This window comes from Telopea speciosissima, chromosome 5 (assembly GCF_018873765.1).
Source record: "Telopea speciosissima isolate NSW1024214 ecotype Mountain lineage chromosome 5, Tspe_v1, whole genome shotgun sequence".
Lineage (NCBI taxonomy): Eukaryota > Viridiplantae > Streptophyta > Magnoliopsida > Proteales > Proteaceae > Telopea > Telopea speciosissima.
In genome coordinates, this window is record NC_057920.1 from 8,497,196 (window position 1) to 8,520,643 (window position 23,448).

A 23,448-nucleotide genomic window follows, 5' to 3' on the forward strand; every position below is an offset into this window, starting at 1 on the left:
CTATTTTTCCAGAGGAAAAACTAAATATATTGTAAACCAATGAAGATAGCAAGCTGATGTATACTTCAATTAGCCAAGCTGTGAAGCTGGTCCAAGAAATAGAAAATGTCCGTTATATATACTTCTCTACCTTAAGGAATACATTTGATATTGCTACAATTAATTACCTTTGAACTCATGTGTGGTGTCTTTATTTATAAGTTGTTGACCTTCTATGGAATGCTATGGCTGGGTGAGCCTGTGGCCTGCACCAAGTAGAGGCGGTTACATGGTGTTCCATCCTCTGGGTGGGTTTGGACTGACCTGGGCAGGTTGCGGATCTTGTTGAATAGATTTAAGGGGTCATGCGTGAGGCCAAAATTGGCATCTGGGTCTCCAATCTGTGAAACCTTCACATCAGAAAATCCAAGAGATGGCAAAAGATGTTCAGGCCAGTCACTATAGAAGTGGAAGTAGATTGGGAGAGTGTGGTGGAGGATTTGTTCATGAAGTCAGCAAGGAGGACTGTGTGAATCAAAGTGCAGTTCTCTGCTATGGTTTTCAGTACCTGCAATGCTTGGGGGTGGGAGAGGTAATAAAGGATCCCTTCTAGAATCCATACTGTATTGTTCTCAGGAATGAAACCAGATCTTTGAAGCTTTTCAGACCAGTCATCTTCTCTGATATCAGCAGCTACTCTGGTTAGAGATTTAGCTATCATCTTCAGTTGTTCATGTTCATTGGTGGATCCCAAGGCTTCTTGTAGAAGAGTGGCTTTCATGTGCAGCAGCTCAGGGAAATCAACCTCAAAAATGTTGATTCCTTTGAAGCAGTTCAAACGGTATGCCCTAGCAACCATGCCTACAAGTTAACAGTACTTTGAATATTAGATACAAACCTTGGTTGGAGTCCACTTCTTAGGACTTGGGTAGAACTCATCTTTAAAAACTAGCCATTAAAGAGAGGGTGCCTAAGTACCTATAAGTCTCCACATTGTTCTACTCATATCCGATGTGAGATTTTTACTTCCGCTTTAAGCATGTAAGCTCAACACTATCCAATGAAGATTAAAAAAAAAAATTGCAGGGAGACTGTTCTCTGCACCTGTACTATGTGTTCTATGACTTCTGGGCACCACAAAAAGGCAGGGAAGAGGTCTAGCCAGAAAGAAACAAAGCTACATGTAGGACCTGTCATGCTAGCTTCTCAAATAGTAGAATGCAATGAGTGAGGGAGGTTATAACAGAGCAACTACAAACCTGCACCCAGTAGAACAACCTGGGCATCTCCACCAGTAAAAGAGTTGAGAGCTGCTTCAAGCTTTGCATCAAACCAAAGGGTTCGGACAGCAAGAATGACTCCAGAAACTTCACGGGCACTGTTGAGTCGATCTCTTGTCATCTTCTCATGGAGGTTTTTCAGGTAAGTCTCTCCAGCAAGTACCTCTGCAAGTGGGTCATGGGTCACATGCTTCCACAAGGCTCTTCCTGCTGCCGTCTGGCATGCAGTGCGTTGGAGGGAGTCCCATTCATTGTTGATGGTTTCATGGAGTTCTCTAACTGTATCTGATAACAGCAAGTCTGAGAGCTGCAGCTCAGGGCGTGCCAAGTCCTCCTGTGGTTGTCCATTCTCTTTCCTGGACATGCTTGACTGAGAAGCCAATGAGAGGATGGAGATTGGAGAAGGTAAATGCCCCAACTCTCCAATTCTCCAACTCCCATGGATTAATTGAGAGAAGGGTTTTGTAGAGAAATGGAAGGAGATAAGGAAAGAGAGCCACACATAACCAACGTTTGAAAAACACCCACTAACGTATCCAAGCTCTTCACCAGGATAGATAAGGGGAGGTATTAGGTGATCCATGACTTTCATGACTTTTTCAGTATCAGTTGTCAACCTCTTAGTTCCTTTCAACTGAAAATTACAAGAGCAATCTTTACCAAAAAAAATAAAATTACAAGAGCAATTCAAGAGAAAGGGGCCAAAAGAAGGCAATAAGAGCCAAAACCAACAAGCCTCCCGGGAAAAAATTTCCCTACAACAGCACGAATTTTCGTGTTGCCTATAATTGCAGACGCTGAAATGGATTTCTCTCTTTCCCTATGGGTTCACAAATACCCGCTTAGGTTTTAGTATTATTTCAAAGGGAGGTTGTTCTCTATGCCGCAGCGCAGCCTATGCCCAGGCACATGGGGGTGGGCGCAATGACCACCCTGCCCCCGTGCACAGGTTGTGTTGCGGCACAGAGAACATTCTCCCTATTTCAAAATACCCTTTTAATCAGAGTGGGATTCCATTTTGATGCTTGCGATTACTGCTTGGTTTGCTGGAAAATTTTGTCCTGCCTCCTGTGGCTGTACATTCTCTATCCTAGAAGTCAGACAAGGGCAAGGACAATGTGTTTGGGATTGTGATCTTCTACGACATGCTGCCCGTAGCGGCCTGTGCGGCCCAGACAGTGCGCCGCACGCAATGTCAACCTTACCCCTGCCTGAGCGCCTTGCCCGAGTAGGGGTAAAGCGAACATTACGCATGGCGTTCTGTCTGGACCGCATAGGCCGCTACAGGCAGCGCGCTGTAGAGGATTTGTGTCAACTCCTATCGATTTTTTTTATTTTTTTTGGGTAGAAACAACTCCTATGGATTTGAATACAATACACAGAGAAGGGGTTTTATAAAGGAAAGGGAGAGAAAAGATCGGAGGACTGTAATGGTAACAATGAAAAGAGAAAAAATCAGTGATCCACTACTACTGGCCCATAAGTTTGGTATATACTTTCAACAAATCTAATCTTCCCCCAACCCTCTTGACCCGGATTTTATCTCCTCTTTATTCAACCCATGTATCTCCCAAACTTAGGCCCAACACCTTGCCTTTACACCCTCTGAGGAGGAAATCCGAACTGCTGTCTTTAGCATGGGGCCTTCAAAGCCCTAGGGATGGATGGATTCCCTGCCTACTTCTATCAATTACACTGGGATACTATGAAGAATGTTGTGGTCAAGTTGATTCATGACTTCTTTGAATCCCAATATCTCCCACCAGGCATCAACAACACACTCATTACACTCATCCCAAAAAAAGTCAATGCTTGCTTTGTAGAAGATTTTCGGCCTATCAGGTTTTGCAATGTCTCCTACAAGATCATCACCAAAATCTTGGCTCTCTGCCTAAAACCTCTACTCGACTCCTTCATCTCACCCCACCAATCTGCCTTTGTCAAGGGAAGACAAATTAGTGACAACATCATCATTGCATATGAAATTTTCAACTACTTGAAAAAGAAAAAGAAAGGAGCCACTAGATACATTGCCCTTAAGCTAGACATGTCCAATGCTTATGACAGAACTGAATGGGGACTCATTAGAGTAATATTCGTTTTCCTAGGATTTTTTGAACATTGGTGTGACCTCATCTGCAAACTGCTAAATTGCACCTTCTCCTTCAAAATCCAGGGTAGCTGCTTCAATAGTTTTGACCCTTCTAGGGGACTCCGATGGGGATGCCCCCTAAGCCCTTATCTGTTTATCACAGTTATGGAATGCTTCTCCAGACTCATTCATACTTACAGGGAACTAAATATGTTCAAGGGCATAAAATTTTCAGAGGTGCACCTGAGATCACACACCTTTTCTTTGCTGACGACACTCTTTTGTTTTGTCGCTCCACTCCTGAAGACATCTCCACCCTCCAATCCATCATTGTACTATTTGAGGACCTTTCAGACCAACAAATCAACTTGGCAAAGAGTAGCGTGTACTTTAGTGGTAACATCCCTAGAGCTCAAAGGACAGCCATTAAAAACCAGCTTGGGATCAGGGACTTAGAATTAAATGCAAAATATTTAGGAACACCAATTCTCCCAACCAACTCCAAAACCTCAAGCCTCAAGTACATAGTCTCCAGGGTGCACTCCAAACTCACCTGTTGGCGTAGCCATCTACTCTCACAAGTAAGCAGAACTATTCTCATCAAATTGGTCCTCAATTCCATCCCATCCTTTATGATGTCTTGCTTCTCCTTCCCTAACACAATCTGCAACCAACTGGACTCAATAAATGCTAAATTTTGGAAAGGAAAAAGCATGAAACAGAAAAACCTATCCTTGATTTCTTGGAGATCTATTTGCTCACCTAAACAATCGGGTGGTCTTGGACTCCGTCCAACCAAAATCCACAACAAAGCCTTATTGATGAAACTGGGGTGGCAACTCATGACCGAACCACTATGGATTCAAACCTTGAAAGCAAAAATTTTTTCAAACAATTCCCTTTTGGATTGCCATACCAAAACCAAGAAAAATCTTTCCTGGGTTTGGAAGGGTATCTGCTCCATTTTAAATGACCTGCGACAATTTTGCTGTTGGAAGATTGGTGATAGAAAGCACACCCCTATTTGGGGATCCCCTTGGATCTCAACACTACCAAACCACTACATCCCTGGTCACATTACCCCACATCCATCTTACCACAAAGTTGCTGATCTTATAATCAGTCAAACTTGGAATCAACCACTTATCTACACAATTTTCCCGACAACTACTGCTCGAGCCATCACCAACATCCCCCTTCCCATCCAACCACACCATGATTTCCTCATCACAACCCATAATAAATCTGGCAAATTCACAACTAGGTCAGCAGCTCAATTCCTCAACCACCAAAGCCCTTATGAACCAGACATCTGGAAAGCCATTTGGAATCTCAAATCACACCCCAAATTCAAACTATTTGCGTGGCGTGCCATTAAAAAGGGAATACCTACCCAAATGAGAATCCAAAAATTCTGTAACTCTGATTCTCTTTGCCCCCTCTGCAAGCTTGCTGATGAAACAGATTGGCATCTATTTTTTTCTTGTGAATTTTCAAAAAGAATCTAGGTGGCATGATCGTTAGGACTTCGGACAAAATTTCTAAGATCAACAGACCTAAAGGATCTTCTTCTGACCTTCTTTCAATAAGGCTTACACAAAATAACAAAGGAATATTGTCCTCAATGTGACTTGCATCACAGGCTACTTCATATGGCAAGCAAGAAACCAAGTGCTTTTCCAAGACGTAATGTACATCCAATCAATGTCATCAACAATATCAAAAAATGGGAGAGAGACCTAAATATTCTCAATTATACACCCCCCCACATGAATGACACAGAGAGGACAGACAAAGATGTTATACTTCCTACAATAGAATTTTACTACAGCCAAGCTGATGCTAATATTGATATTATCATCACGGATGGCAGCCATGATGAAAAATCAGGTATCGAGGGCTAGGCAGTGACAATTTTCTCTAAATATTAACTCATGTCTGCAAAAATAGATTTTGGTTGCACAGGTTCAGCACAGGAAGCACAAGCAAGAGGAATCGAACAAGGAATCCAAAATGCAATTTCACTGGGAAGAAGAAGAATAGAGATTTGGACTGATTCAATAAATCTAGTCAAATGGCTCTCTCATCCGACGGAACATCCATGGCCATGACAGCTTTTTACGATTTTATTTAACATTAAAACTCTACTTTTCAAATTTGATAATGATTGTATCTATAAAAAATCTAGACTTGACTTCTCAATTGCACACCAGTTAGCACACAACACATAATCATTGTCAACAAAGCGATGTAACTGATGACATCTCTCTTTTCTACTAAATAAATTACTTTCACATAAAAATAAAAAATAAAAACATAAATCACCAACCTTTAAAAACCACACTAAAGTATTCAAACTCTTTGCCTTGGATTGTATGAGGGGGGAATATTGTGTGATCCATGACCATCATGACTTTTTGAAAATGGATCACGGTTTCCTTCACGCACTATGAAGGGACTTTCTTTCACCTATAGGGTAGGGTTCGAATGTGATTGGATGGAACCTTATGGGCATTTTCAACCCCGTCCTAAATGGGGGAGTAGTTAAGATCCCCTAGATGGTGGCTGAACCCTGCTTCATGGGTGGACGAAAACTTTCCCCCCTTGAAAATTTCAGACAAGAGCGAAAGGAGCATGGTTTGAGGTATCGGATTGGATCGGTCGAGTTTGATCAGATCGAATTGGTATCGGTCAAGACCAATCCCGATACCGATTCGAACCCATTGTACGGACAGGGATAAAAATGTAAAAAATTAGTTTTTTTTATTTATAAGAAAATAGGGACAAAAGTGTCATATTTGCCCAAGTTTGGGTGATCCTTATCCATATCAACCGATCCGATCCTGATCCAATCCGATTCAACCGATACTGAGATCACGAACCATGGAAAGGAGGAAGAGAGCCAAAACCAACATAAGGGCCTTATTAAGACTTAAGCTTCCCATCGAGCATCATGGTAATTTCTGTTTCATTACTTAAACTTTTGGAAGTAGTTTCCCCATCACCAATGGTGAAGAGAAATTTTTCTGGTCTACCGTCTACCATAGGATTTGACCTTTAATTCGACAAATAAAATATATTTTATATTCATAGCGTCGAAAGCCCAATCATAATGTTAAATCACCATGCCCCCATACAAAAAACTCTCCCCTAAATTTTTAGCTTAACTATTTATGAGAGAACTCAAAACATTCCCTTGCATGGATAGGTGAAGATAGTCATAAATTATGATTACATAAAGGAAGGAACATTCAATGAAGCAAATACCCTGTTGACTCAAAAGAGCGAGGGATCGAGAATTCACTTAAGGATGTCAACGGATATTCGAAAATTTGTATTCGATCTATGTTTGTATTCGTTTAGGAGAATTAGAATTTGTTCGAAAACTAATCGGAGATGAATATGATAATCTCTATATCTGACCGATTATTATCTGATTCATTTAGCAATACAATGGTAATAAAATGTCTGAAATATATCTTTGTGTTTATCTAGCTGATTAAGTTATCTTATTGAATTTTATTTTCTTATTGTTATAATTTTATAAGTTAAGATAATGTGATTCTTTTTCTAGATTTTCTATTGGTTATATATATATTGTTTTATGTAACGTAAGAAAATCAAAGAATAAGAAGAGTAGAAGAAAGGGTAGTTGTTGAAATCTCAAGTCTCAACTCTAACCCTCATCAATAAAGTGGTAAAGATGTCAATAGATAGTCGAAAATTCGTATTTGATCCAACTAATAAAATATTATCCGAAACCGTTCGAATATAATCGGATACGAATATGCTAATTCTATCCGTTTATATCCTTGAATCTACCGCACTGTATTAGCAGAATTTTTTACGACTTTATAAGTCCTTTACACAATTCACAGAACATTAATTTATAGCGAGTTTCTACCCCCCAAAAAAAATTATAGCAGAGTCTCAAAAGTAGGGATGTAAATGGATATTCGTAAATCCGTATTCGATCCGCGTTCGTATCCGTTTAGGAGAATTCGAATTCGTCCGAAACTAATCGGATACGAATATGATAATCCCCCTATCCGACTGATTATTATCCGATTCGTTTAGCAGTCCGACGGTAATAAAATATCTGAAATATAACTCTGTGTTTGTTTATCCTTTTAAGTTACCTTATTGGATTTTGTTATCTTAATTTTATAAATTTATAAGTTAAGATAATGTGATTCTTTTTCTAGATTTGCTATTGGTTTATATATATTGTTTTATACAATGTGATACATGGAATTACATATCTATTAAAAAATCAAAAGTAAGAAATGTAAGAGAATAAAAGACTAAGAAGAGTAGAAGAAAGAGCATTTATTGAACTCTCAAGTCTCAACCCTAGCCCTCATCATAAAAAGGGTAAATATGTCAACAGGTAGTTGAAAAATTGTATTTGATCCGTATTCATATCCATTTAGGAGAACATGTATTCAAAAAATCACTATCCGAAAATTATTCGAATTCGTCCAAAAACCGATAGAATATTATCCGAATCCGTCTGAATATAATCGAATACGAATATGATAATGCCACTATCCGACCGAATTCGATTCGCTTACATCCCTACTCAAAAGGTTAGGTCGTGAACTGTTAGGTATCACCATAATCGTGATCTTTTGTTGAAAACCCCAAAAAAAAAAAAAAAAAAAAAAGACCTTTGGCATATGCGGACATTTTCGGATGTGAAGCAAAAAGAGGAAATGTGTTGATACGGTCATCAAGCTGACGGTATACCATTATACCATTCTTCTCTCTGATGATCAAACCAAAATTGATCGAAGAACCGCTTAATACACAAGAAAACAAAGGAAGTGAATGCATGAATTAGGATTTTGCAGAGAAACCATTATAAAAAAGCAAAGCAAGTCGACAGAGAGAGAGAGAGAGAAATTGAGAACTGAATCGTCGATGAGAAAGGAAGTAGCGAAGAAGGGAGGAATAACAAGGAAATAGGTATCGTTCTATCAAATTCATTAATTGAACTAGAGCGCAAGAAATGGCAGAGGTTGTAAAGTGTTGCGATTCGAAGTTCGCTCTGTACTTGTTAGTGATAGTAGGGTTGGTGTGCTTCGCTGGTCTGATGGCGGGACTCACCCTTGGTCTCATGTCTCTTGGCCTTGTCGACCTCGAAGTCCTCAGCAAGTCTGGCCGTCCTAAGGACCGCATCTACGCAAGTACTCTTTTTCTTCTTCTTCTCCTCTTTTCTCTTCACTCTCTTCCCATTCCCTGACATCAAAAAAATCTCGAAGCCCTGAACAGATGGGCTATGTTTTGGTAAACGATAATTTATTCAGTAGGGAGTGAAGAACTCACGGTGTCTTTCTTACAAAGATTGACTAACCATGGAGTGGATACCCAAGGATGACCTCTCTCAGGCACCAGTGCAAAATAGCAAGCAACCTAGGCCCGGAGAATCACTACGGCTATACATAAACACTCCAGTGACAAGGCCTTCCTTGCCAAGGTATCAGCCACAGTGTTGAGGGACCTTGGTAAAAATAAAAATGAACTAGATGGGCTATGTTTTAAGATGCTTGAATTGCTCCCTTTATGAAATTAAATTTATTCTGTTTAAATTGTTGTAACATTGGAACTCCATTCTTTTTCCTGCCATGTTTTGTGTGTGGAGAGAAAGACCTCCTTTTAATGCAGATGGTGATGGGTTTCTTGCAGAAAAAATATTTCCGGTGGTTAAGAGACAACATCTCTTGCTATGTACGCTGTTGATTGGGAACTCCTTGGCAATGGAGGTGTGAATATTTTGTGAATTCTTTCTATGTTGTTGCAGTATTTTCAATCGATGGGTTGTTCTTTTGACTGTTGTTAGTTGGCCGCTTTCTTAGGCTCTTCCTATTTTCATGGATGCGCTTGTACCTCCTTGGGCAGCAATAGTGATATCTGTGACTTTGATCCTCATGTTTGGAGAGGTTCTCAATTGTCAAACTTGGTTTTGTTGTGTTTTTTGAGTTCCTACTTGTGCATGGTCAGTTGAGTTCTAATCTTTTTGTGTTATTATATGACAGATACTGCCACAGGCAATCTGTACGCGTTATGGCATGGCGGTGGGAGCAAAGTTGGCCCCCTTTGTCCGTGTCCTTCTTTTGCTGTTCTTCCCTGTTGCTTACCCAATTAGTAAGGTATGCTAGTATTTAGTTAATGGATTTATATGTGGATGATATGTGTCCTCTCTTCTTCACTGATCGGATTAGTTATCTATGACAACTATGAGTCAAATAATTATGATAACTCTGTCAGTTTTACTATTGCTGTTGGGTTTTGTATTTATTTATTTTTTATGTAATGCAGTTTCTGGATTGGATGTTGGGTGAGGGCCATGCTGTCCTTTTACGAAGAGCAGAGCTTAAGACATTTGTGGACTTTCATGGGAATGAGGTACTTTACTCAGCTTCAAATTATAACATGTAAATATTGTATGGACTATGGAGAGAGTTAATTTGTTGTTTTAATCATTATTCACTTTGAAGACTGCTTTAAATTTCAGTCATAGATGTATGTTACAAAACCAATTGACCTTGTGTGCTTGGATCTTCTGCATCCTGTTCTTTTCTTTCTTTTGACTGTGGGGGAATGTAACATTAAGTAGTATGTTATGTTGACTAGGCTGGAAAAGGTGGAGACCTAACACATGATGAGACTACCATCATTGCCGGTGCTCTTGAATTGACAGAAAAGACTGCAAAAGATGCTATGACTCCCATTTCTAAAGCGTTCTTGCTGGATGTGGATGATACCCTTGATTTGTGGGTTTGCAATTCCCTTTCAAGTCCATTTACCATTTTAATTATTTTCCCTTTTAAAATTTTTAAGCTTATGTTTTTGCTTCCCCTCAGGGAGACATTGAATATGATAATGACAAAGGGTCATAGTCGAGTCCCTATATACACGGGGAATCCAAGTAATATAATTGGAGTAATTCTGGTAATTCTCTCTCTCTCTCTCTCTCTCATATATTTATGTGTGTGTGTGGACCGCTGTTAGCTGGAATCTCAGTTTAAATAGTGTCCTCAATTATCAAGCACTCAAGCAATCTAAAATACTTCACATATAATGTATCATTTGGTTCGGTGTATAATCTCTGGTATATATCGTTATACTCATTTCCTCTTGGCATTTTGGGAGTGACTGGATGGACCATAACTTGATTTCTCTTATGTACATATGTGACCTTGAGAGACTTCTCAATGTCTTTCCTGAGTCAATGAATACTGTCTCTATCTGACCATGGAAAGAAGTTTTATGGAAAGACAGGAAAAGATGCATTAGTCTCAAGTTTGGTCATATCCACGATTTCATTATTTCATTCGAACATCTAAATTGTTGGGTGGTTATCCTGAGAAGTTGCTGGGAGTACTTTAGCAAGAATTTGGTGTGTTTTTTTTTTTGGAATTTTTTTTCCCTTTTCCTTGTCTGGTAGACCTTTGATAGTTTCTGTCTATCCGTGAACTCTTAAGTCCAGTCTGTTACCGCCTGGAGTCTTTTGTAGGATCTCCTTTCAACTGATAAAAAGGGTACATTATAAACTTTAAGTTGTCTGTTTGCTTCCCTTACTTTAATATGCTATCTGATGATGGTTTCTGGGAGATCCATTTAATAAGTGACTCTTCCTTTGTTTGAGTTGATGTTGGTACCATTTTCAAGATTCTGATATAGATTCAAGCGCAAGTTACATTGGACTTGTCTCTGCAGTCAATAGAAATTTATTGATTTTATGGGTTTGACCAGATTGAGTTGGTCAAGAGCTTGTGATATGGTTGAAACCTTTCATCAAGCATACATTGTCAATCAACTTTATAAAGGGATTTTCTTATTCACACCCCTAAGGTGTCAATAGATTTGTAACCTTACTTTTTGCCCCTTTATTTTATTCCCAAAAATTATTTAATGCAGTACTTAATGCAGGGGTAAAAAGGGGTTCTGCAAAAAGTTGAAAGTCATTTAATGCGACATTTAATGCAATTCCTAAGTGAAATGGCAGATTTAACCTCATTGAAAAAAACTGTGTTGATTGCTTTTGGTAATCAGACAAGGGGCAATTAAATGAAAGTGTCAAGTTCTAAACACACCTATAGAGGTGCCATTCAAACACTCCCCTTTATAAATTATCTTTTCTGGGTTTCATTTTAGTTTCCAACTTTCCATGATGTCATATTGAATGATTTTTTCTTCTCTCTGCCCTTCTCTTATCTCACATCTAGTTTACTACATTGCAGGTAAAAAATTTGTTGACAGTTGATCCAAAAGATGCAGTTCCTTTGAGGAAAATGCTCATAAGAAGAATTCCAAGGTGAGAATGAAGTTTCAGTGCTTTTCGCCTCACTATTATAACCATTAGTTGTTCTACCATCTAATATTTTGCTTTCTGTAGAAAGAATCTATCATGCATTACTAGCAATTTCCACAACTGAGTTTTGTCTGCTGAATCTCAGCCAATTGTGATTCTGTACGAGTGGAATTGGACAATTAAATGATCAAGTGTGTTGTATATAGTATTTATGCCACCATAGTATGTGAGGGAAACGTCCTGTTTACCTGAGAATTTTAACTTTACCCTTTTCTGAGCACGGCAGCCATTTAACAATTTGACTTTTTCATTTTCCCTCCTTTTGAACTTGTCACACCTACCATATCCATGACAAGGTTGGTAATTCTTACGTCGGATCTTTTTAACAAGCTCAGCAGGATGCTTGAGCAGCTCACGGCTTCTTGTGGAACATTTAGTTCTTACTAGTTGTCACTGATTTTTCTTTTTTGGGTGTTAGGATCTCAATTGTAAAATTGTCCCCCCCCCCCTTCCCAAAAAAAAACTCAATTGTAAATGGTAGATGTATTTTTTTCTTGGCTGTTGGGGAAGGGGAAGAGCAACAGTGGGTCTATTTCATTGAATGGTGAGTTGAAAAATGATTGTACCACTGCTGCATACTTAATAAGCTGGTTTATTCCTTTGCCTTGATTCATTGTCCATTCTTCAGGGTTTCAGAAAATATGCCCCTTTATGATATTCTGAATGAATTTCAGAAGGGTCACAGCCACATAGCTGTTGTAGTGAAGCATCTTAATGAGACAAAAGAGACACCGAAGAAAAGTAAAGTGGTGCAAAATAAGGAGAGCAAGATGAAAAATAGGAAGCAGAGTGCCCCACCTGATGCGACAACGTTAAATGAAGGTAAGTGTGATTGAAAAATTTAGTTGGTGTTCACCTTATTGATAATTGATTAGTAGAACACTGATATGAAAATACTCCAAGTTAGCATTTCTTAGGGATAGGTTTTGGTTACTATGATGCCATATTCTCAGCCTGGAATTTTCTTTCTATACCAAGTCCAAGATTAGACGGAAAGAATGCCCTTCATGGCTGTGAAATGTACATGACAATATGAAGGTCAATTGGGACAAAAAAAACATTTACTGGATGTCAGGAGTTATTCTTTTTCAATAATTGGTCTGGTCACAAGAACAGAAATCATCCAATCTCTAATTTTATAGCTGCTTAGAGAGGGACAGTAATATTAAGTAAAACTGGAATGGACTTTTTCACTCGGCCGACTCAACTTGTGGTCTAGAAAATCTCATTAAGGCAACCCTATGGAATGTTAGGTTCAATATCCAGACCATTCTTTGTGAGACAAGTACAGCAGAGAATTGATCTTCTGTCCAGACCATTCTTTGTTTCTCTTTTGGCATCCTGATTTTTAAGCTGATTTTCCATTATTAATGAGTCTTTTTACCAGTCTATGGAACTATTATTTGCACTTTTTCCTTACTCTTCTTCAAACAAAAACATTATCTCCTTCTATGAAACTCTTATTTGTACTTTTTCCTCATTCTTCTTGTTCCTCAAACAAAATCATTCTCTTACCTAACTATTGTTATATGTGTATATATATTGTATATATACATGCGCATGCTGTGATTTTCTATACAACAGTGTCAGCATTTAAGCCTCACCTTCTAAGAGACCTCTAAACTGTGTTCTAGTTTTGTTGTTATTTATGGTTATAGACAGGTCATGATCAATACTGGGATATCTATAATAAATGCCTTCCCTTGTTGATTCAATACATTGCTCCCTTGAATTATAGAAAATGATTTGCTTTTGAAGTTGCAGAGCAAGAATAGTTAGGCCCTACTACTCAGTCCCAAATTGTAGGAGCTAAACCAGATTCATGTGATTCTTAACCAGGTGTAGCCAGGAAGGATGGGGATCAGAAGTTAACAAATCGTCCTGCAACTATTCCAGTCTTAAAAAAGGGGCATAGAGGTTGTTCACATTGCATTCTGGATCTTGTTAATGCTCCCTTTCCAGATGTCCCACCCAATCAAGAGGTTGTTGGTGTGATTGCTATGGAGGACGTGATTGAAGAACTTCTACAGGTAACCTCAAAATATGAAAATTCACTTCATTTGTGTAACTTAAAGTAAGGAATTTAACATGAATTTGTTCAACTTTGGGATAATAACCCTTACAAAAAAGGGCATCAGTTCAAGTACAACACGTTTGATTACACTTGGAACCTATTAACATTTATTCCTACTAGAACCCTAATTGACACTTCGTAGCTCTCATGTTACTAGAAGACAAGATGAATGATTATTGAGTCCCTTATTGTATTCGAAATGTGTCATGATCCTTGCACTCTATTTCCTTGTTCACTAGTTCTGTCCCTATATATATTCAGACGCACACACTTATGTGATAAGCAACAATGATTCTTTATATTTTTGTGCTTTGGATCGTATTCAGCTTAAATTATCTATGTTCTCCCCATCTCCCTCTCTCCCCCCCCCCCCCGCGTGAAATAGCATGAGAATATAATTAACATGGAATTTTTGTTCTCTCCTATTAGTTTGGATGATCCATGCTGACCTCAAGAATTTTTTCGTGTCAGGAGGAGATATTGGATGAAACTGATGAATACATTGACATTCACAACAGGTACGGATATTTTGTAATTTTAATCTGTATTTCTGTGGTTGACATCTCTTGAATGATCCCTGCAAATATTAAAGAGGATGGTATCTGTTAGAAACTTCAGATTGTGGGTTTCATTTGAGCATCTATACTAGATACCTACAGGACTGATTGTTCATGGAAACACAGGATAAAGGTGAACATGCAAGCATCACTAGGAAAAGTGCCAAATGTAGCATCTTCAGATCCTGATACTGCTTTAGCATCAATTGCCTGCACATCTATGCCAACAGCCCAATCTTTGTGAGCAACTATGCCCCTTAGCATTCCCTTACCTCACCTATGCTGGTGGCTCCAGTACCCACACCAGTGCTTTCAGTCTCTACTGGAAATTTTATAGCAAGCTCACCAATGACAGCCCATCTTCATGGTTTTGAAAGAGACGGGCAAAGGGACCACTGAGTGTTTTTTGGAATTTAGTATGCCATATAATATTGGGTAACAAAGTGGATGGGTATTGCAATTTGTTCTTATAGGCCTCCTGTTTTGGCATGAGGGAAGGGTGCTCGATGTATGCTTAGATAGATGCTTGTGTTGCTATCACAATTTGATGTACGTATTGTGAACATCTTTTATGTTTTAATAATAATAGTTGTTTACCAAATTATAAGTAATGAGAAGAAAGAACAGTTATTATCAGAGAATCTACTTTAAATCTTCTTTCCACTAAAAAAAAAGGGCTACAGTATTGATTCATATGCCTTTCTGGCCATCTCTCGAATTTGAGAATCATGTGAGAAATTTCTAGGGCGAAAGTTTTCCTTTACAATTGGGGAAGGAAGAATTCCTTCACCACAAGTGAAGTGATCTTATGATTGGACTTTTAGGTCATCATTATTCCTACCCACTATTGCTGAAGGCGAAACTAGGGCTGCAACAGGGTCGGGTTGGGCCGGGCTTTATAAAATCCTAGCCCAACCATAAGTTCCCTTAGCTGGGCCCAAGTTCGATCCGACCCTGATTCAGGGCCAGAAAAATCAAACACTGACCCATCCTTAGGGTCGAGCCGGGCTGACCTTGATTGGTCCTGATCATGGGGAGGGGAAAAGAAATACATGGGCTGGAATGGGCTAGGGAGAGCATTATTAATTTTACATAAAATAACATTATAACAAAATGTATTATGTCACTTATTGCCTTCATATATAATCTATTATATAAAAAAATGTAGGTGACATTTAAAGTTTATAATGTATATATTATATCTTTTTTTTGGTAAATAATATATATATATTATATCAATATATATTTTAAAGTATAGCTTAAATTAGGGTCAGGTTGGGCCGGGCCAAGCTTAGCTCGAGCCCTCAACCCTAGCCCAACCCGACCCTGACTCAAGGCCAGAAATTTTCAATCCTGACCCGCCCTCAGGGTCAAATATCTCAGTCCAAGCCCTGTTTGGGCTCAGGGCGGGCCAGGACAGGTTCGGGCCGACATGGCCAAACTTGCCCCAAGGCAAAACTGTCCGCCTCTATGACCATCTGATGGTACCAATGCCCATGGTGAAAGAAGTCCTCCACCATGAGTGAAGAGAAACTTGGTCCAAATCCTTATTGTTACTTCCATCAAAAAAATAATTGGAGAGTTCCCCATGATACCAGTGTTAGGGGAATATGCGTGCCACACCAACTCCCTTTGGTTTTGAAATACAAGATGGAAAACTTAATGGAACATAGTGTAATACTAATGATTGTCTTAGAGTTCTTCATATTAATTTAATAATTTGAATGATAATTATCCATTTAATAGTAGAAGGTGATGTTTCTAAAAATCACAAGATAAATTTGAGCTATTCATTTGTATGTTTTTTTCTAATCGAAACTGTCAATTCCTAGTCAAGAGTTGGGAAAATGCACAATAATATCTAGAATATTGGTATACATGCATGGACATTACACATGATGTGTGCAAAAACGAAACAGGTTATTCGATTAAATTAGATTTTAAAATTTGACATGTGGCTAATCTAGACGATATCCTTCGACCCAATGTTTAGAATGAACACAACATCTATCGACGTTACAGAATAGATTCCTTGTGACATTGGAAAAATAGCAGACCTTTGTGACAATAATAATTCACCTCGAAACTTATTTAATATAATTAATGATCATGGTGAGACACAAACTCATGTTCTAACCAATTGAACTACCAGACCGATTCAACGAGACTGAAAGTGAGCATCCATGGGCTTGAGTAAAACTTTATAGTGAAATCTCGTAGAGAACAAAAAAGGTTATCTTTGAACGTAGGATTATTTGACGGCTCAAATTAGAGAAAGTTTTTTTTCATCGCGAGTGAAGAGAATTCCACCACTGTATTTTCATAATTACTCTTTTATGCGAAATGTTCTTCCAAATAAAAGAAAAGAAAAGGTCAAAAATGCCTTTTGCACTAATCCAACTACCAAAAGTGGTTCTACCAAAAAAAAAAAAAAACTATCAAAAATGGTGGATGAAAAGATTCCCTCTTCATCGTAGACGAAGAAAAAAAATGAGTCCAACCTTCGTGTAACGAAATTTGGAAATTTACAATAAGAGAGGGTCACCTAAAATGTTCTTTGGAACACCGATTGGGGGTATAGTTGTTTCACCCCCTGTTGGTTGCCTTGTGCCTACAAGAAACTGCAAATAATCCTATAGAATGCAATTCCAACATACACTGCAGGTAGAAAATTTTAAGGGAAAAACTACTGTACTCTGGCTCTTTTTAGGGACTTCATAAATAGTCCACTCTCATTGTGCCATGTGGACAGATGATGAGGAAAGTCTTAACTGTTGGATAGAGGGAACATTGTTTTGACTCTTGATTAGCGGTGTCGAACTTCATAGTCTAAGGTTGTGTTTGATATGCATTCTTGGAATGCATTCTAAGTCGATTTCGCTTTCTCGTACGGGAAAAAAAAAAAAAACTATTTTTAACTTTTCAAGAATGCAAAATCGACCTAAAATGCATTCCAAGAATGCATACCAATCACAACTTAAATCAATCAAATATCCTCTCATATATTGGTATGCATTCTCATGTATGTTTATGCATATGTATGATACTTCGATAACTATTGTGTACTCTCTCAGAGTCCTAGATTTTTCATAGCCATATTTTTTTGCAAACTATGTTTAGGCTGAACCTTGAGACTTATGAGTAGGGAGACTTGAGGGATATATGTTTACAAAATTTGATCTGTCATGTGGAAGATTTTAGGGCATTTAGGAAGCCTTTCCTAAACGGTCCATTTACAAGTATCAAAGAAGAAAAGTGTTCCAGTAAATATGTGGACACAGTTAAAAACATGTATACTGGCGCATTGACTACTGTAAGAACGGAGGGGGGGGGTGTGGAGAGGAGGGTAGTGAATTCCCAATTACAATTGGCATACATCAAGGATCAGTTATAAGCCAATCTTTGTTTATGTCAATCATAGATGAATTGACTAGAGACATTCAAGATCAAATCCTCTGGTACACATACTTTGTTGTTGATGATATTATTTTGGTGTGATAAACCCAAATTCACACCAACCAACTGGAGGTCGCCACGTGTCCATGGCCCAAGGAGGTGGACCAAGGTCGGGCCAACGAAAGACCAACTGCAGGCGCAAACCGCACGGCCCTCTATGGGTGCAGACCAAACGACCACCCTCCACGGACCTAGACCAAGATACTACCATCGTCATCAACAAGAGGTACACCGTCACCTGGACTCTGTACCACCGTCATCAACAAGAGCTACACCGTCACCTGGACTCTATCACCGCACAACCCAAGACGGGTGCAAACACTTCATCTAACAACGTATCAACATCTATCTACAAGGGACACCAACCCAAGTGGAACTCTACCACCCAACGAGATACAAACAACCAATGAAAAACCCTGCTATCCAGGGACTCCATCAACTACGAAGGATTACTCATCATCAACTGGGACTCTCCACACCGCCATACTCCACTATAAAAGGGAAGGTATTCTACCCCATCAAGCTATCTTGAATTCTATTCACTCATCTGTTTGCTCAGCAGAATCTAACTTAGGCATCGGAGAGTCCTAGGCCGGAGCCACGCCGGTTCTCCTTTATCACCTTGGTCCTTTTGCAAGTGACGGCACTCGAGGGACCCCTGTACGATTTTTTGACGCAACATGGTGGATCAAATAAAAGTGGGGATGAATGCAAAGTTAGAAATATGGACATGAATCTTAGAATCAAAAGGTTTTAAGATAAGCACTGCAAGGTGTGTAAATTTAGTAACAACAAAGGGAGGTAACTGTAAACGTAACACCTTCAACATCACAGGATGACTCACACAAGGACTCTATCACTGAGAAATGCAAGGACTCTTCCATTGAAGAAACTTCTTAGTCGTTATCTCATCTACTATAACTAACCTTCTAAAGGTTATCCTTATCCTGTGATCTACAGTTACGTGTAAACCAAGTGTAAAAATACTTATAAATACAACACTTCAAAACACCAAATTGATGTAGAAGAATTTCAAACAATATTGAAATCTTACATGGTATCAGTCGCCCGCTAAGTTCTTAGCATTTTTCGATCCTAGTTTCTCTCCTCTCGGCTTTCTCTTTTGTTCTCAGTCATGGCTACGGGCTCCTCTTCCACGTTGGCTACCACGCCTGCAACTATTTCAGCCTCCACTCCCTTTGGTTTTGGAGGTAACATATCTCATATCCTTCAGATCAAATTGGATCAGAATAACTACTTGTTATGGCGTGCGCAATTCTTGCCATTATTCCGCCTTCATCGGTATCTCCAATATATTGATGGCTCCTTTCGTTGTCCATCATCGACGGTGCCTGGTGTTCCCAATGTTGCTGATCCTAACACTCCACAGTCGGCAACACCGAACCCAGAATATATCACTTGGCAGCAGCAAGATCAGATGTTACTTTGCTGCCTTCTCTCCACTCTTGCAGAATCGGTCTTCTCTCTGGTTATTGGCCTCAACACTTCCCATGAGGTCTGGACTACCCTTGCCAAGCATTTTTCTTCTCACTCTCAGGTTAGAGTGATGCAACTTGAGTTTTAGCTTCGATCATTGAAGAAAGGATCTCTTTCCATTGCTGAGTATGTCCAAAAGGCTAAATCCATAGCCGCTCATCTTGCCGCGGCAGTGCAACCCGTCTCTAACCGCCAAATGGTTCTCAGTCTTCTACATGGCCTTGGACCTGAGTATGATGGTTTTGTTACCTCTATCATGTCCAGACTTGAACCAATAGCTTTGGATGATTTTCTTGGTATTCTTACCAACCAGGAAGTTATTCTCCAAAGTAGGACTACAGAGGTTGTTCCAGCCACTCCCAATGCAAATGTGGCTGTCAAAGAAACCAACATTGCCCCTCACCCTGTGAATCGTGGTAGGGGAAGAGGTCATGGCAGAGGTTGTGGGCGATACAATTCTGATTTTCATGGTTATCGCCAACGCTTGATCTGTTAAGTCTGTTCTGCAACTGGGCACTCGGCTCTTCAGTGTTATCAACACTTCAACCCGAATATAACTCATAAACAGGGTAATCCTACAGCTATGTTTGCCGCTCCTTCTCAATCATCCAATGATGATGCCTGGTATCCGGATTCTGGTGCGACTCACCATCTCACAGCAGATATGGCAAACTTGTCTATTCCATCAGCATACAATGGAACCTATTAGGTTCGGGTAGCCAATGGTTCAGGTTTGAAAATCTCTCATACTGGTTCATCTATATTAAGTACACCTGTGTCTTCCTTTTCTCTCAATAATATTTTTTATGTTCCTAACATAACAAAAAATCTTCTCTCTGTTTCTCAATTTACAAAAGACAATAACTGTATTTTTTAGTTTCACTCTGATTTTTGTTGTGTTAAGGATCCATACTTGGGGAGCATCCTTCTACGCGGCCAGAGTAAAAATGGTCTTTATGTCCTCACTGGTGCATCTGCTTCAACTAATTCTGTCTCTTCTATTGTCTGCTCCAATTTTTCCAACAAATCTGGTTCTCCTACTGCGAATATTGGGGAACGCGTACCTGCTCAGTTATGGCATGAACGATTTGGTCATCCTGCTCGTCGCTTGGTTGACTCCATTATTAAAAAGAATGCCTTACCTGTAGCACAAAAGATTTCTTCTTTTAATTTTTGTGAATCTTGCACTTTATGCAAATCTCACCGTTTGCCGTTTAAATCTTCTTTTACTCGTTGTACTGCACCATTACAATTAATTCATTCTGATTTGTGGGGACCATCTCCAGTGCCTACTGTCTCTGGTTTTAAATATTATATCTCATTTGTCGATGACTATAGTTGTTACACTTGGATTTTTCCACTCACTTCTAAATCTGAGGCTCTTTCAGTTTTTATTTCCTTTAAAACATAGGTGGAAAAATATTTTTGTACCACTATCAAGAGTTTTCAATCTGAAGGTGGGGGAGAATTTCAAAAATTTAAGAATTTTTTACACACTAATGGCATTCTCCACCGTTATTCTTGTCCTCATACACAGGAACAAAATGGAATAGTGGAACGGAAGCACAGGCACATAGTAGATTCGGGACTTGCACTTCTCCATCGGGCACATTTTCCCAAATCATATTGGGATCATGCCTTTCGCACAACGGTCTTTTTACTTAACCGAATGCCTACACCAGTGCTTCAAAATTCATCTCCATATGAGAAACTGTTTCAACAAGTGCCTGACTATTCCATGATGCGTGTATTTGGCAGTGCTTGCTATCCTTGGTTACGGCCTTATCAAAAACACAAGCTTGATAATAGGTCCCTCCAATGTGTTTTTTTGGGATATTCAATTCAACACAAAGGGTACCAATGCTTACATATTCCAACCGGCAGAATCTATATCTCAAGGCATGTTGTGTTTAATGAGCAACATATTCCGTTTGTGGGTTACAACTCTTCTCCATCACCTACACAAACCACGTCCAAACCTGTTATTCTGCAATTACCATTAACTTGTTCCACCCGGGGGGCGTTACACCCATCTCATACGCCCTCCCTGATAACCCAGCCATCATTAGCCATGCCATCGCCACCTGGTCCTGCTCAACCACCACCGGCCAACTCTAATCGGCCTCTCTTGTCTGCTTCCAGCACTCTTATACCTAATCTTCCTTCTTCTTAGCCACCACCATCACCAACACCATCACCTCATAAACAACCCACCCACCCTATGCAAACCAGATCCAAGAACAATATTCACAAGCCGCGGGTTTACTCAACCGATTTGCAAACCAGTTCTTCCATACCAATTGAACCCACATGCTTCACATCTGCCAATAGGGATTCTCGGTGGAGGACAGGAATGGTACTTGAGTTTAATGCATTGGTACAAAATGGGACTTGGGATTTGGTTCCGTACAACCCTAAGATGAACGTGGTTGGGTACAAATGGGTTTACAGAATAAAAACCAAGTCTGATGGTACTGTTGATCGGTACAAGGCCCGATTGGTGGCCAAGGGGTTCACTCAGGAACCTGGCTTTGACTATGGTGAAACATTTAGTCCAGTGGTTAAACATACAACCATCCGTGTGGTCTTATCTCTTGCAGTCACATATGGATGGCCCATTCGTCAGTTAGACATTCAAAATGCCTTCCTCAATGGTACTCTCTCTGAGGATGTATTTATGATTCAGCCACAAGGCTTTACTGATTAGCGCCATCCAAACCATGTTTGTCATCTTCGTAAGGCCTTGTATGGCCTGAAACAGGTACCACGTGCTAGGTATTCTCGCCTCAGTTCCTACTTATTGAGTATTGGCTTCAAGACTTCCAAATCTGATTCTTCGTTGTTTGTGCAAACTAATGGCACCAAAGTGATACTACTGCTCGTTTATGTTGATGACATTATCATAACTGGTAATGAACCCACTGGTGTATCCTCTTTACTCTCCAAACTGGGCAGAGAATTTGCCATTACCGATTTGAGACGCTTGAACTATTTTCTTGGCATCGAGGCTCATCATTCACCAAGTGGCATTCTCCTTACTCAGTCGAAATATGCCCTTGAGTTGCTGCAAAGAATGGACATGGTAGATTGCAAAGCATGTGTCACACCAATGGCACCATTAGGAACCAAACTCACAAAAGACACTGGTCCAGCCTTTCCAGATGCTACTCTATACAGAAGCACGGTTGGGGCCCTTCAGTATCTTACATTAACAAGACCAGATCTATCCTTTTGTGTTAATCAGGTCTGTCAGTTCATGCACAGTCCAACCTTAAACCACTGGATGGCTGTCAAATGCATCCTACGCTACATCAAGGGCACCACTCACTATGGTATATCCATAAAGCCGGTTTCCAACTTTGAACTCACAGCATTCACGGATGCTGACTGGGCCGGTTGCCCTGATGATCGTAAATCAAAAAGTGGTTTTTGCATCTACCTTGGTCCCAACATTATTTCATGGAGCTCCAAGAAGCAACCAACTGTTGCACGCTCTAGTACGGAGTCTGAATACAAAGGTATCGCCAATACAGCTTCAGAATTACTTTGGCTGCAGTACCTACTCCGTGATTTGGGGTGTCCTTTACCACATCTACCCTTAATTTGATGTGATAATATTGGAGCAACATACTTGGCTGCCAACCCTGTTCTTCATGCCCAGACGAAGCATGTGAAGATAGACTATCATTTCGTTTGAGATCAGGTATCCAGGAAACTCCTGGACGTTCGATTCCTATGCACTCAGGATCAGACGACGGATGTAATGACAAAGCCGCTATCTCACTCGAGATTCAAGCTACTTCGGGACAAGCTCACATTTCAAGAACTCCCGTTGCGCTTGAGGGGGTATGTAAACGTAACACCTTCAACATCACAGGATGACTCACACAAGGACTCCATCACTGAGAAACGCAAGGACTCTTCCACTGAAGAAACTTCTTAGTCGTTATCTCATCTACTGTAACTAACCTTCTAAAGGATATCCTTATCCTGTGATCTACAGTTACGTGTAAACCAAGTGTAGAAATACTTATAAATACAACACTTCAAAACACCAAATTGGTGTAGAAGAATTTCAAACAATATTGAAATCTTACAGTAACGACAATTGATGATAAAGAGATTGCAAAGTGAAA

The 23,448-nt window shown here is 39.6% G+C and overlaps 3 protein-coding genes across 6 annotated transcripts; 2 read left to right on the forward strand and 1 right to left on the reverse strand.

The window, feature by feature from the left end:
* Positions 1 to 64: 64 nt before the first annotated feature.
* On the reverse strand, positions 65 to 20,813 carry LOC122661476 (putative S-adenosyl-L-methionine-dependent methyltransferase Mflv_5023). The gene is given in 5 exon segments (XM_043856879.1): positions 65 to 454; positions 457 to 840; positions 1,239 to 1,624; positions 17,055 to 17,059; positions 20,810 to 20,813. Coding segments are annotated over 3 exon segments (1,011 nt in total). The 5' UTR covers position 1,624; positions 17,055 to 17,059; positions 20,810 to 20,813; the 3' UTR covers positions 65 to 212.
* LOC122661475 (DUF21 domain-containing protein At1g47330-like) lies at positions 8,263 to 15,001 on the forward strand. 4 transcript variants are annotated; one of them, XM_043856876.1, is made up of 12 exons: positions 8,283 to 8,535; positions 9,035 to 9,116; positions 9,210 to 9,293; positions 9,390 to 9,503; positions 9,673 to 9,759; positions 9,988 to 10,127; positions 10,218 to 10,305; positions 11,598 to 11,671; positions 12,357 to 12,550; positions 13,568 to 13,758; positions 14,274 to 14,320; positions 14,486 to 15,001. In XM_043856876.1, exons 1-12 carry the CDS (start codon positions 8,363 to 8,365, stop codon positions 14,601 to 14,603), a joined length of 1,392 nt encoding a protein of 463 aa, XP_043712811.1. In that variant the 5' UTR covers positions 8,283 to 8,362; the 3' UTR covers positions 14,604 to 15,001. The 4 variants fall into 4 exon arrangements, 3 of the variants coding, with proteins under 3 accessions (XP_043712813.1, XP_043712812.1, XP_043712811.1); XR_006332893.1 differs by lacking the exons at positions 12,357 to 12,550; positions 14,486 to 15,001 and having other exon boundaries at positions 8,265 to 8,535; positions 14,274 to 14,321; XM_043856877.1 differs by lacking the exons at positions 13,568 to 13,758; positions 14,274 to 14,320; positions 14,486 to 15,001 and having other exon boundaries at positions 8,265 to 8,535; positions 12,403 to 12,550.
* Positions 18,951 to 19,808, forward strand: LOC122661837. The gene is made up of 2 exons (XM_043857347.1): positions 18,951 to 19,331; positions 19,416 to 19,808. The coding sequence occupies exons 1-2, from the start codon at positions 18,951 to 18,953 to the stop codon at positions 19,806 to 19,808; spliced, it is 774 nt and encodes a 257-aa protein (XP_043713282.1).
* Positions 20,814 to 23,448: the final 2,635 nt, after the last annotated feature.

Excerpts from the sequence above, each read along its gene's own strand:
- LOC122661475 (XM_043856876.1), top strand. The coding sequence starts at position 8,363 with ATGGCAGAGGTTGTAAAGTGTTGCGATTCGAAGTTCGCTCTGTACTTG. Across the intron at positions 13,759-14,273 it reads TGATTGAAGAACTTCTACAG|GAGGAGATATTGGATGAAAC; the intron begins GTAACCTCAAAA and ends TTTTCGTGTCAG. Across the intron at positions 14,321-14,485 it reads TACATTGACATTCACAACAG|GATAAAGGTGAACATGCAAG; the intron begins GTACGGATATTT and ends ATGGAAACACAG.
- LOC122661837 (XM_043857347.1), top strand. The coding sequence starts at position 18,951 with ATGGCTACGGGCTCCTCTTCCACGTTGGCTACCACGCCTGCAACTATT. Across the intron at positions 19,332-19,415 it reads GCCTCAACACTTCCCATGAG|AAAGGATCTCTTTCCATTGC; the intron begins GTCTGGACTACC and ends CGATCATTGAAG.